At 37.7% G+C, this 14,256-nt stretch overlaps 1 protein-coding gene across 3 annotated transcripts in view; it reads left to right on the top strand.

The window, feature by feature from the left end:
* The window catches only part of TENM1 (teneurin transmembrane protein 1), a 569,984-nt gene that overhangs the window by 387,581 nt on the left and 168,147 nt on the right, over window positions 1-14,256 (top strand). For all 3 annotated transcript variants that reach the window (XM_029240586.1, XM_029240585.1, XM_029240587.1), the window contains exons 13-15: window positions 492-515; window positions 2,363-2,509; window positions 13,744-13,960. In XM_029240586.1, the coding sequence (XP_029096419.1) occupies window positions 492-515; window positions 2,363-2,509; window positions 13,744-13,960 (388 nt within the window). The remainder of the gene's footprint in view (window positions 1-491; window positions 516-2,362; window positions 2,510-13,743; window positions 13,961-14,256) is intronic.

Raw genomic sequence — 14,256 nt, 5'->3', positions numbered from 1 at the left:
ACTGTGGAAAATACTTAAGATTCATTAAAAAGGTGGTGAGGGGTGAGATTCAGATGCAGCTTAAGTAATTACATTCCTGCACTAGAGTAAGTTTATTGCCTTCACACAGGAGGATTTAAATATTGTCATGATTACCAAAGGTGGTTACTCCAGAACTCCCTTCTAAAGATATTACTAATAAGAAGTTCAAGCTAGCACTCCTTCATGAGTTATTACTGAAATGTAAAAATGCAGTTCTTATACTTTTAATGAAATATGACACTTTTTTAGGAAGCCTAATAGAGTTTCTTGCAGAAAAGCCATTAATATCTTTCCCACAGAAAATATTATTCACAAACCACACAGGCCAGTGTACTAACTTTTGAGCTGCAGGCATTTCAGAATTCACAGTTTGCTGTTCTCCCAGGCAACAGATGGTAAACCATTAGTACTTGTTGTATAGCTTTGGTCTCCCAGAAATTCATTCAATCACTCTTTTCCCCCCTTTTTAGCTCACTACTTAGATGCTGTCCGAGGTAAGCCCGTTCTCTCTAGTTTTATAACAGAAAAATATTTTAAACCGAAAATATGCATGTGGGAAAGGAAGTATTGGTGGGGTTTGGGTGTTGTTTGTTGTTGTTGTTTTTAATGTTGGCAGTCTTACTTAAGTGCAATATTGTCAGGTTCATGCTGTAATAGACTTAAAAGTAATTTGCTTTCCCAATATCAAAGATTCATTTTTTTGCCGTAGAGTTTAATAGACTGATAAGCAGTTTTAAGAATTATTTTTCTTTGTCTTGATGTCGAGGGGTGTGTGTGTGTGTGTGTCTGTTTATATGACAGAGAGGTAATTATTAAATAAACTAGGTTTAGGTAGACAGCTGAACTTTTTCTCTAACATAACAATATAGCTTTAAGTCCGTGTAGAGTATCCTTACAAGGGCAGAAGAATTATTCCCCTGTTAGTACCTCATCATCCACCCCCACCAGGGATCTGCATTCGATAGAGACTGCAAGGGTTTTTCTGTCAGATTTCCTGGTGCCTTTCATTACCTCAGCCTCAGAAGGTTGAAAATGTCGTACTCAAATTATCCCTAATTTCTCTTTATCCACTGTATGTGCATGAGAATGGAACTAGATAAATTTCTTTCTTAATCTTATACATGTGCGTGAGGAATATATATATAATCTTTTCATATTTTCTAACAGCCATCTGTCATTTTATTTTAAAGTCTTTTCTTCCTCTGGTCTGTTGAGAGTTGCTAGGAAAACCATTTGCAAGAAACACTGGATTACTTCTACAGATTTTTTTAAAAATTCTTTTGCTTTTTATACTTATGGAATTTTCTTTCAAAGACAGAAAATGGAAAGAATATTGATTGGACTCTCTCCTGTAAAATCCAGATCTGGTCCTGTGTTGCTACTGGGGAAATTTCCAGAAGCTATGTGCCATTATTGCTCTCTCTGTTCATCTGCCCGCTGAGCACTTGGGACATGCAGAGTTGCCCTTTGGAATAGCCTATCTCTGAACCACTGGTAGAAAGAGTAGGTCATCCCTGAGAAATTAAAAGTCTAAATAGAGACCGTCGTTAGTGTTTGTGGTTAGGGTTATCAATGGATAGAAGTCATTTAAGCATTATAATTTCCTCTTGACTATATTTATCCAATTATTCTCTAGAATTCTGAAAGTCTAAATTTGGTGTGCATTAATTCCATAAACATTTGTTGAGCACTTACTACAGGTATACTATTATGCTAGTTTCTGAGAGAGATACCAGATAAGTAAAAAAATCAATCCTTAGCTTTCAGATCAATAATAATCCTGAAGAGAAGAGCTGAATAGGTGTAAAGCAACTGCAGCACATTTCTAAGGCACCATGTGGGCAATTAATGGTCTGAACTGTATACCAACATACCTGAGTCCTGAAGCAACATATCACAAGGGAAAAATCAGCACAGAGTAGCAGTAGTTAGGAGAAGTATCTCTTCATAGAAACTGCTGTCTTTTCCCAACTTTTTGGTCATAACTAGATACAATATCATCCATCCAGTTTTGATTGAGATGAGGAGATACCTTTTTCGAAAAGAAACAAAAAACATGTCTTGTCCCCATCATAGTTTTTATCCTGTCTGAATCAGAGGTTGGGAATTGGGGTTAGCATTAATAACGTTTAATTGGCTCTCTAAGGAAAAGCACAGCAGAGTAAGGGATAACAAGTTCCCTGGGAAGGTGGTATAAGCAAGCAAGCTCCTCTTCCATTTATTCAACACCTCATCTGAATGGAGCCCAGATGATTCGATTTTTCCCTCTAGGCAGATACATCATTGTTGGCCAAACCCATTCTGATGCCTCTGAATTTGTTACTCTCTGCTGTCTTTTCAGATGGCTGCCCAGGGCTCTGCTTTGGAAATGGGCGATGTACCCTGGATCAAAATGGTTGGCACTGTGTGTGTCAGGTGGGTTGGAGTGGGACAGGCTGCAATGTTGTCATGGAAATGCTTTGTGGAGATAACTTGGACAATGATGGAGGTGAGTCATTTATTAAATGTTCATAAAAGAAAGGAATAGCCCAGCCTCTAGCATAGTGATGACCAATCTGGCCAAGAGTGAAAATTAGGAATCCTTATAAAGTCATACTATTTTGTAAATCTCAATTTATTGAATATTTACAGTAACCAGGCAATACTCCAAACTCTTTCCATGTATTATATCTCATTTAATTCTCACAATAACGTTATCAGGTATAGGTACTATTTTCCTTGTTTACAAATGGGAAAACTAATACTTGGAGTGGGGATGGTAAGTGACTTTTCCAGGATCACACAGCTAGAAAGTAACAGAACCAAGGTTCCAATTCAGGGCTATATGACTTCAGTTTCTGTTTTCTTAATTGTTACAACCATGCTGCCTCCCATATCTGTGGCATTTATTCTACTAAATTAAATCAGCGTACCACTGTCTAAACTGTCAGATGCTAGTGTAGCTTGCACTATACACGTCGCGAGGTAGTTTTCTTTGTTCTTAGTTATTTAGAGCTCCCTCTTGTGTCTTTACCTTTTAGTACCACTTTACATCTTTCAAAGGACACAGCATCATGACAATTCACAGTAGAGTATTTTACATTTAATTCCAGAGCTGCACATGTTTTAGAAAGCCATATGTGGCTCCAAGGCCTCCGGGTAACCACTTCTGTTTTAATCAAGCAAACAAAGGCATCTAATACATTGTACAGTCAGGCCTCAAAACAGCCAAATCACCTCTGAATGAGCCTAAAACAACAAATCCTCACTTTCCTCTTACTTTCTACTCAATAAAACATGAAATTGACAAAAAAAATTATTTCTAATTTCTGTATATTGACTTAAAATGAAGAAGGTTGTTAAATTTGACTCCTCAAGGTTTCTATTTGTGCTTAGACAATTATATACCTTGTCATTTGAATCCAAATGGGGCTTAAAACAATAAGGTAGCAATCATCGTTTAAGCACCAAATTAGGTGTAAAAGTGTCCTCTTTTATTGTTCTGGCTAACAGTTTACCTTTAAAAGTTGTAAGACCTTATGAATTTTAAGTAGAAGCAACTTTCTGATTAAGAGCACAGGGCTTTGAAGTTAGAATTTCTGGGGTCAAATATTAGCTCTGCTATGTACTTCTGGCTGTAGGGTTTGGGAAAAGTTTCTTGCTATCTCTGTGCTTCAATTTCCTTATCTTCAAAATGGGGCTGATAATAATAATAACTGTCTAATAGGGTTGTTATAAGAATTAAACAAGATAATTCATGTGCACTACTTAAAGGATGATAAACTACACCAATCAACGCACACGTGCACACAAACACAAACACACACACACACTAAATTTAGGATAACAGACCATTTTCTGAAGAGACTGTTTACTTCCTATCTAATTTGAAATTTTTGTTGGGGAGGCCAGAGTGAGATTTTCAATTAAATGGTACACTAATCAACCATTTACTTGACTTCTGTGGTCCGCCAAGACTCATTTTCTTTTTTTGTTTTTTTCAAGACTCATCTTCTACACCCATCATTCTCAGTTCATCATTTAAGTCCCAACTCAAGCCATATTTCCCATGATACCTCTGACATCCACCACCCCAGCCTACCATGGTGTTTATCATATGCACCATACAATCAAGCACTAAATCATATCCTGTCTATATTGTTTCCTTGTTACATGTTAAGTATGACCCAGAGTCCATAGTTTGATGCCCAATATAATTACTAATAATATTAGCTCACTTGTATTCAGGGTTTACTATGTACAAGGCACTGTGCTGAGTCCTTTATGTGAATAATTTCACTTAATCCTCATGAGGTAGAAACTACTATTAACACTACTTTACAAATTAGGAAACGGAGGCACTGAGAAGTTAAATAAATTGCTCAAGATCATATAGAAAGTAAACGATAGAGCCAGGGTGTAAACCTAGGTGGTCTGCTTCATTCCAAAAAAGATCGGAGGCAGTAATGGAGATTTCTCACTTGATATATTGATTAAAATGTTATGCTCAGAAAATACATTAACAACCTATGCAAGTATAATTTCTTTCTTTCTTTCCTTCTCTATTTATTTGTTTTTGGCTGTGTTGGGTCTTTGTTGCTGCACGCGGGCTTTCTTTAGTTGCGGTGAGCAGGGGCTACTCTTTGTTGCAGAGCATGGGCTCTAGGCACGCGGGCTTCAGTAATTGTGGCTCACGGGCTCTAGAGCACAGGCTCAGTAGTTGTGGCGCACGGGCTTGGTTGCTCCGTGGCATGTGGGATCTTCCTGCACCAGGGCTCGAACCTGTGTCCCCTGCATTGGCAGGCAGAATCTTAACCACTGTACCACCAGGGAAGTCCCAAGCATAATTTCTGACTCAGGGTTGAGCTAAAATAAGTTTCCTGCTTAATAAAGTACAGCTTGATAAAAATAATTGAATAATTATCAAGCATTTTCTGTGGTGTCAAGGTCACCTCAAGGGAGCCAAAAATGTTTAAGGAATGGATCAATTAAATATTAATGAAATAATGGATTATCAGTTTTCAATATCTGTGGTATATATAGATACAAAAGGTATAGAAGATGTTGCTGAATGTGTATTGACCTATGAACATTCCTTTAAAATTGTGTATCTACGTGGGAATCAAAAATCAAAGATGCTGATGTGAGTTTAGTGTATTTTTATGATTGTCTCTTTAGGGAGTAGCAGGGGGAGGCTCCTTGAGATATTCAATTACCATCTTTTCATTTGGTAGGATTAAGATGATACTGATGACAAATAAATATTTAGTTCTACTTTGAGATGGAAAGATGGATTAAATAACCTCTGAAAGCCTCATGACTAAGATTTTGGACAATATCCATTTTTATACTGTTTAAGTAACATCCCTAAGAATATATTAAATGCCCTGCATTTGGTTGTCTCAGCTTTCCAGCTATCCAGAATGGCTGGATTCATTTCCAGCCATCCAGGATGATTGTATATGCCTAATGATTAATATTTGCATACTTGTTTGTGCATGTATGTGTGTGAGTTTTAATTAAATCAGAAAGTGCCAATTGAACCTTTTTGGGGAAAAAAAAGTGGTCCTAATTTTTTAAATGTTAATTCTTAAGAAATCTTCCCAGTCAAAAAAAAAAAATCACTTTCAAGCAGTTGCTTCAAGTAGCTGCTTCCTGATTACTACATATCATTGCTGATACTTAAAGAACGGCAGGATTTTTTTTTTTTTGCATTCTAATCAGCTTTGAATACTCATTAGTATTACTGCTACTTCCTGAAGCTTTGACTTTAGTTACACTCTGATTCAATGCATTGTGACTCTTAGTAACTAGTTGGGCTCATTGAATATGTGGGTGACACAGGTCTAGGAGCTACCTAAGAGCTCCTTGAATAATAAAAACAGAACTAAGAACAAATAACCCTTGGATTTTTTTCTTAACATGCAAAAAAATTGAAAACTGTCTTTTACATTGTATATTTAAGAACTAATTACTACAGAAATCACAAATCTATCAAATGTCTTGACCTCATGTATCCCTTTAGTCAACAAGCACATACCGTGGACACAACCTTGTGCTTGGAAGAGGAGACTTAACCTTATGGTGACCACATTTTTCATGTGTTCATCATGTGTCCTGATTTAGGGTTTGAAAAATATAATCACCATACATTACATGCACATATGAATTGACATGAGAAAAAAAGTTTAGACATTATATTAACTGAATCAGAATAGCTAAAACAAAGAATAGTGAGAGCAAGCTAGAACTATCAGATGTTAAAATAATATTTTAAAACTATGATAATTAAAACAAAATGGTACTGATGTAAGCATAGACGGATCAGTACAACTGAATAAAAGCTTCAGGAACACACCCCAGTACAAATATTTAGGATATTATAAAACCAGTATCAAAAATCAGTGGGGAAAAGAAACATTATGAAATAGGTGGTGCTGAGACAACTATTAAGGAAAAAAAAAGCTTAGATTTTCAATACATATCTTATTCCAAAAGAATAAAATAAATAAAAACACTGCAGCCGATTAATGAGTTGAAGGCAAAAGAAAACTCAAACACAGTTAGAAGAAAACGTAGGTGGTAGATCTCAAGATTGGAAAGGACTTCTTAAACATAAAAGCTAGGAGAGAAACCACAATAGGAAAAAAATGATAAGTTGGACTTCATAAAAGTTTCCAACTTCTTTGTATTCTTTGGCTAAGTTTCTAGACCATCCAACATCTATTTGGAGATACCAAAATCTGCATTGTCTGATATGGTAGCCACTAGCCACATATGACTCTTTAAATACAATTTAAATAACATTAAAAATTCCATTTCTCCGTTGCACTAGCCACATCTCAAGTGCTCAACAGTCACATGAGGCTAGTGACTACTGTGTTGGTGCACATCTAGAGCATTCCTATCAATGGGGAAAGTTCTATTGGATAGCGCTGATCCAAATGTTTGACTCAAAGAGTTGTTTACCTTTCAGCCAAACATTTCAGATTGGGCACCCAATTTTCCATTCATTCATTGCTACTTTGTGCCGAGTATTGTGCTTGACACTGAGGAGAAAATGCCAAACAAGTTTCTGCCTTCATGGAGCTTATGGTTTAGGTATTAAACAAGAAACCACACAAATAACTATATATTTACAATTGTTTAGAGTGCTGTAAAGTTTTTAAGAGTGCTATAAACATGTATAGCAGGACCTAACCAGGTCTATATGGCAAGGGGAGGCCTCACATGAGTCAGGGGAAGAATGTTCCAGGCCAGGGAAAGAGCATGTACAAATGCCCTGAGGTGGAAATATACTAGACTCTTCTAGAAAGTGAAAGGTAAGTCATTGTGGCTGGAATACAATGAGTCAGGGAGAGATTGGTGGGAGATGAGAATATAAAGGTAGGCACTGGCCTGATTATACAGAACATTGTAAATTTTTAAAGATCTTCAGCTATCAAAGATTACAGTTTAGTCCCTCAAGTCATAGAGGAAGGAAGGTGACTTCTGATACTGTGGAACAATTGTCACGGAGGTTAAAAAGATGTACAATAAGAGTGTTTAATCAAAACACTCTTTTTCCCCCTGATCTTTTAAGTGTTTGTCACATGTTTGTCCAAGCTTCTCTTATATAAACTCTTCCGGTGGTCTATATTCATATTCATTGGTAAAATCAATAAGTTAATTGCCTAAAAGAGAATGATCTTCCAGGAATCATTCTTCATAACAAGTCACCATTCATTAAGAACAATAGCTATTTGCAAGGCTGTTTTATGATGCAGTGTTTCTAGATCTAGAAATCAGCACCATGGGTGAATTATGAACACATATAAGCTCATGGATCAATAAGCCTCATGTTTTGAATGTCACCAGCATGCTGCAGGGTTTAATAAATAGGAAAATGAAATAGAAGGAGCAATGAATTGGTAACATTTGCTCTGTTTAAGGGCCCCTCTCTGCATTTACTTTTAAGATTTGGCTGGGAAAAAAGACCTGGCAACAGAAAGCATATTCCTAATTATTCTCTTCTGACCATACCCCCCTCATTTCCAAGGAACCCATTTATTAGAAGATCATCACTTAGTTATGAGAGCCTAAACTGCCAAGTGATTCCAGATACGAGTGGAAGTTGGAACATCTAAACTCTATAACTCAGTTAACCCCTCTATAATGGATCTGTCACATTATTTATCGACTAAGACTAGTAATACTTGACATCTTCCTACTTTGTAGTGGTGAAAATGAATGAGAATGTTTGAAATACAGTAATATAAAGTGTGTGATAAAGATGTGGTATCAATGAAGAATCTATTTGTAACTTAACATATTTTGATGCATTCATTGAACATTTATTAATCTCTAGGTGCATTTATAAATGTCCTAAAAATAGGACTTTTAGGACATCCATTTATTCATTCAATAAATATTTATTGAAAGCTTACTTGGGGTCAGGCACTATTCTAGTCATTGAGGAAATAGCAATGAATAAAAAAGACTAAATCTGTGTTCCATGGATCTTATATTCTAGTTTTGAGAGGCAGACAATAAACTAAAAATTTTTTTAAATAGTCTGATAGAAGATGGTAAGTGTTATGGAGAAATTGTTTTTTAAGCAGGTTAAAAAAGGATAGGGAGTGTGCGACAGAGGTGGCATTTTAAATAATGTGGCCAGAGGAAGCCTTACTGAGAAGGTGGCAATTGAGTAAAGACTTAAAGGAGGTGAGGGGTGAGCCATACTGACATTGGAGAAAAGAAGATTCCAGGCGTAGGAACAGTGGGGAAGGGGGTTGTGGGATACGGTAATGGGAGGTAAGGTCAGAGAGGTAAGAGAGAGATGGTAAAGAACCAGACTGTGAGGAAGTAGGTCTTGGTCAGGACACAGGCTTTTATTCTGAGCAATTTGGGAAGCCATTGATGGCAGGTGGGGAGGACGTGAACATTAGTGGCATATAAACAATTTACTTTCCTGATGCAGAAAAAGTAAATGTATAGGTTATAGCAATAACAATGATTTGGGCAGTTCCAGTACTAAGTGCACTTGAACTTCTCCCACTTTCTTTTCACCAATACAGCAAAATACTAGGGTGAAAGTCAGCCTGAATAAATGAAGAAAGATGAATTAGAGACTATTTCCAAAGGAAATACAGTCATATTACCTTCAATGCATATAATGACAACAACTAAGCTACCAGGAGTGCCTAGTAGAGGGCCTGCTTTAGTAAAAATTTATGAGTGATTTGTAATGAGTCCATTGTTTGTAGGTTTCTAAAATGCCCGAGAAGATTTTGTTCAACTGAATCACTGGAATGATCAGCCCTTCAATTTCTTTTTCACTATTAATTTGCTTGGTAGACGCTCTATTCTATCGATGCTGAAAAGGTTAAGCTTCAGTCCAGCCCCTGTCCAAATGATAACAAATTCTGAATTTGTGAAATTCAATGAATAAAGATTTACTGTAGCATTAGTGTCTGTTTAGAGCCACATAGATTCCTACCTATCTGACAACCTAACCAAGCAGAGTTCACAAAATGAACACATTCTAACGACCTGAATATGCTACAGAAAAGTTAACTGCCCTCTGGCCAGTGATAAGGCAACTTAAATAAAAGTGAGTCTGAACATTTTCAGCTGCCACTGCAGACCATTGGCATCTACCCCAGGACTCTATCCCTAGACTCCTTGTAGCCTGTACAGTCTATAATTTGGTTAATGGCAAGAGCTAACATTTATCGAGAGTGCTAGCTACTAAACTCTAAGCACGATGCTGATATGATTATGAGAGCATGTGATCCTTACAACAATTCTACTCACCCCACCTAGTAGATGAGGAAACTGAGAATCCAGGAGTTGCACTGATTTGTCCAGGATCGTGTACATTGTAAGTGGCAAAGTCAAGATTAGAATCAAAGTCCTCTGATTCTTTCACCTTAACCACTTCATGTGTTCTAAATCCTACATTGATCAGTCACTTGGAGGTCTTACAGCCTAGGTCAGTAGTACTAGTCATACCTCTTGGATGGTGATGTTGGACGTGTGATTTGTAGTCAGAGCACTGGGTGTTAATATGACTCCCATATTTCTTCCAACCACATTCAGCTTCCCTTCCTTTATTTGTAAAATGGAGATGAGAATGTCTACCTAACAGGGTTGTCACAAGGATTTAGTTAAAATACTACATGAGGATGTACCTAGTGCCATACCTGACAAATATTAACTAATCTATACGTGGTGCCAAATCCTTTTGGATAGCCTGCCATGGAACTAGCTGTCCGTTTTTATCAAGGTGATAATATGGGTGCTGTCCCTAAGAGGATATATATTTGTAAATTCATTTTAAGGATTAGGAAAACGTGGGTTTTCCCTATATTGTTCATATTCCCTTGTCCAATCCTGCTTTCAACCAAGGGCATACATCTAGTAGGTAAAAGTTTAATAGTGAGTGACTTGATCATGTACAGAAGAAACCAGTGTCCTTGACCTTCATCAACCCCAACTGAGCCAGCTGGCATAGTCCCTAACTGGCTGGCAAAGCAAGGACCAGTGAATGCCTTGTTTAGTCCTTCAAGACAATTTAACCTCCCTTTTATTTTGCTAGCTTTTATTTTTATTCCTTTAAAGGGAACAGGCCCTAAAAGTAAAATAAGCTAACATTTGATATGTCCATATCTGACACCTTGAGCCTGGCTGTCAAGGGTGCCACAGCTTCCAATTCAGGGTGATAAAAGAACCATTAACAGCCAAAAAAAAAAAAAGAAAAAAGAAAAAAGGAAACCCACACAAGCAGTGTGATATCATTTGCACTTCTTTGTAACAGTCTAGACATACTGTATGGAGTGTTATCCAGTGTGATAATTGGTAAGTAGATCTTTGCCCATGTACTGGGCTTACCTATGAATTATAATTCGGGGTTGCATACCATTATTGGTCTGCTTGCCTGCAGCCTTTCTAGATTCAACAGAAGTCTTGCTGTTCTCAGAAAACAGAGGTCTTAGAGGGTCAGCCCTGTATAATAGGCAATTAGTGAATATGAAACATTAACTTGGAATTTATAGCACATAACTAGATGAGAATGTGAGTCCCAATTTTGAATTGGCTCTGTGTTTAGTTTTGGAATCCGGTTTTGAAGATCGTTGGGGCATTACTATTTATTTAAAATCTATTTCTTTTCAAAAATAAGTTAGAATTGTGTGGTTGACAGGTCGAAACCTGTGAATGCCCAATCTGATTATTACTACTGCACTTGCTGCCGATTGAAAGATAAAGGTGACTGGCCATCTGAAAAGCAGTTTTTCATTGTTTAGTATATTATGCATCAATTCCAGACATCAGAAAACTGTTTAAATCAGATTGATATTTTTGCCAGCTTTCCAGCACATCCAGATGTTTAATTGGCAGAGTAAAGAGATAATGTGCTAATAGGAGGCTGAGAACAATGTATTGGAGAGAGAGGTGATAGTGGCATCTAAAATCTATAGAAAATCTGTTAATGTAATTTGCTGAATGAGGGGAGAAACGGGAGCAGAAGGGAACTTCTTAGGGAAACTAATGCACACAAAAGTTATTCATCAGTGAAAAAGAAATATATATACAGAGAAGTAAAAATCAGGGGCAGAACTACACTGAACAAACAGGGTAGAGGCCAGAAAGCAGCAAACTGCATTTTAAATCAAAGTAGTGTCTATGGTACAGGGAATTTGAAAGGACCTCATGTGGGGAAGAATATTTCCAGGGTGCCCTAGGGCTACTGTTCCAAATGCCTGCTCTCTTGGTGTTCCTGACTTTCATTGCCCCCAGCTGTGGTACTTCCCCCTCCAGCTCAACAGGGGCAGCCATGTAAAGGAGAGAGAGCGAGCAAAAGAGCCGCGGGAAACCGGTGCCAGTAACTTTCATCATCAGCCTTAAGGAGCGGGTGATCCATCTGAACCTCCCTATTCCGCTGCAAGCCAAGAAGATGAGCATCTTTATATTTACCCTTGTTAAACACCTGAATTAGGGCTTCCCTGGTGGCGCAGTGGTTGAGAGTCCGCCTGCCGATGCAGGGGATGACGGTTCGTGCCCCGGTCCGGGAAGATCCCACATGCCGCGGAGCGGCTGGGCCCGTGAGCCATGGCCGCTGAGCCTGCGCGTCCGGAGCCTGTGCTCCGCAACGGGAGAGGCCACAGCAGTGAGAGGCCCGCGTACCGCAAAACAAACAAACGAAAAATCTGAATTAGAGCTACTGGTCTGCTTTAAGGACCATGGAAGGGCTTTAACTTAAACCTGCAATAATTGTTATGCTTATTGGGTGTGGAATGAAGTGTCCATATGCTCAAATAATCACTCCAGCCCCTTCTCTTTGCATGTAATTCTTATAACACTTATTGCAGGTTTAACTAGTGTAAGAGTCAGCTGTTTTATGCACCTATTCCTCCTAAGTTCTGAGCTCCTAAAAACAGGGAAAGGGTTCTTTTTTACCTCTTTCCTTCCCCAAGCACCTAACACAGTGTTGTGCACCTACAGTCAGACCTTCGTATCCTCAGGTTCTGCATCCTTGGATCCAGCCAACCATGGATGAAAAATATTTGGAAAAAAAAGAATTCCAGAAAGTTCCTAAAAGCAAAACTTTAATTTGGCGCGTGCCTCATAACTATCTACATAGCATTTACATTGTATTTACAACTATGTACATGGTATTTACGTTGTATTAGGTACTATAAGTAATCTAGAGATGATTTAAAGTAAACGGGAGGATATGTGTAGGTTATGTGCAAATACTGTGCCATTTTATATAAGGGACTTGAGCATCTTCGGATTTGGGTATCCGCGGGCGTCCTGGGACCAATCACCCTCAGATACCGAGGGACAACTATATCAGGTTCTCAACAGTCTCCCCTCCTCCTGTAACCCCTGTGTCCCACATCATTCCTCTACCAAAGAATGAAGCTTTTATGTGATTTCTTTGTTGGAACAACCATGGATTCAGGAGTCTGGAGTAAATGGTGAAGGCCTAGGAAATGAAAGAGAGCCATTCATCACTATATACTGGAAATTTCTTAGTATTTGCTTCAAATAACTGCAGTTAGGAACAAGTAAGCTCTAGTCACTTCTACAGAGTCTTAAAAAAGTGGTTCTGAAAATTTAGTATGCTTCGGAATCACTCACATTAAATATGGCATAATCCTGGGCTCTGAAGAAATTCTGCTTCAATAGGCGGGACTCAAGAATATACAAATTTAATAAACTCCCCAGGTAATTGACTACACATTTGAAAATCACTGCCCTGCTTTAGACACTTTGTCACCATCAGAATACCAGCTTCTATTGTGGGAATTAGGAATAGACAAATATATTGGGAGAATCTTTTAAAAATACAAATTCAGGTTGGCAAGCATTTGTTAATTATGTGTTCATAAATGTACATGATGTGAGAAATTCAAAAAAATTATAAGAAATAGTTGCAATCCCAGAGGAATGGTCTTGCGGAGGAAGAAAGAAACTTCAAAAGAGTGATAACTAACAGAGTACTCTCTTCAAATGCTAAACAATGTAGTACTGCTGGAGGATTCAGGAAAGATTTATGAACAAAATAGTTTGAATTTCACTGATGTGCCATGTAAATTCAGAGTGGGTGATAATTCATGAGAGACATGTGAATTTAATAGATTCTAAACTCAAAATGTGGACCATTACCTTTGGCTGTATTCTAGATATTTCTCCATTCGTGCATGTTATTAACTATGTTGTTTCTCTTGACACTAAATTTCAAAAATTTCTTTTCAGATGGGTTGACTGACTGTGTGGACCCCGATTGTTGTCAACAAAGCAACTGTTATTTAAGTCCTCTCTGCCAAGGCTCACCAGATCCTCTTGACCTCATTCAGCAAAGCCAACCGCTCTTCTCTCAGCACACTTCAAGACTCTTCTATGATCGAATCAAATTCCTCATTGGCAAGGACAGTACTCATGTCATTCCTCCAGAGATCTCATTTGACAGCAGGTATATATGTATTTATTCTATTCCTTAATGAACAGTGGTCATGTTTTTCCTTAACCATGAAAGGAAGATACACACACACACACAACACATGATGTGTATTATTCGTAGTAAAGTATAAATGGGGCTTTTAATGACAAAAACAGAAGTATAATTTACAAATTTATTGTTCAGCTTTTGGATTGATCCCTTAAAAAATTCTTGAATTTCAAAAGCCAAATTTTAAGTTTTATTCCATGGTGTAAAATGTTTCCATATGAAAGAGTTGGGTGAGTCTGATGTCCCAATGTGAAATGCAA

The sequence above is a fragment of the Monodon monoceros genome, unplaced genomic scaffold, assembly GCF_005190385.1.
Source record: "Monodon monoceros isolate NGI ecotype Baffin Bay Population unplaced genomic scaffold, NGI_Narwhal_1 Super_Scaffold_22, whole genome shotgun sequence".
Classification (NCBI taxonomy): domain Eukaryota; kingdom Metazoa; phylum Chordata; class Mammalia; order Artiodactyla; family Monodontidae; genus Monodon; species Monodon monoceros.
Note: the sequence above shows the minus strand (reverse complement) of the source record. Positions and strands in the feature narration are given on the sequence as shown.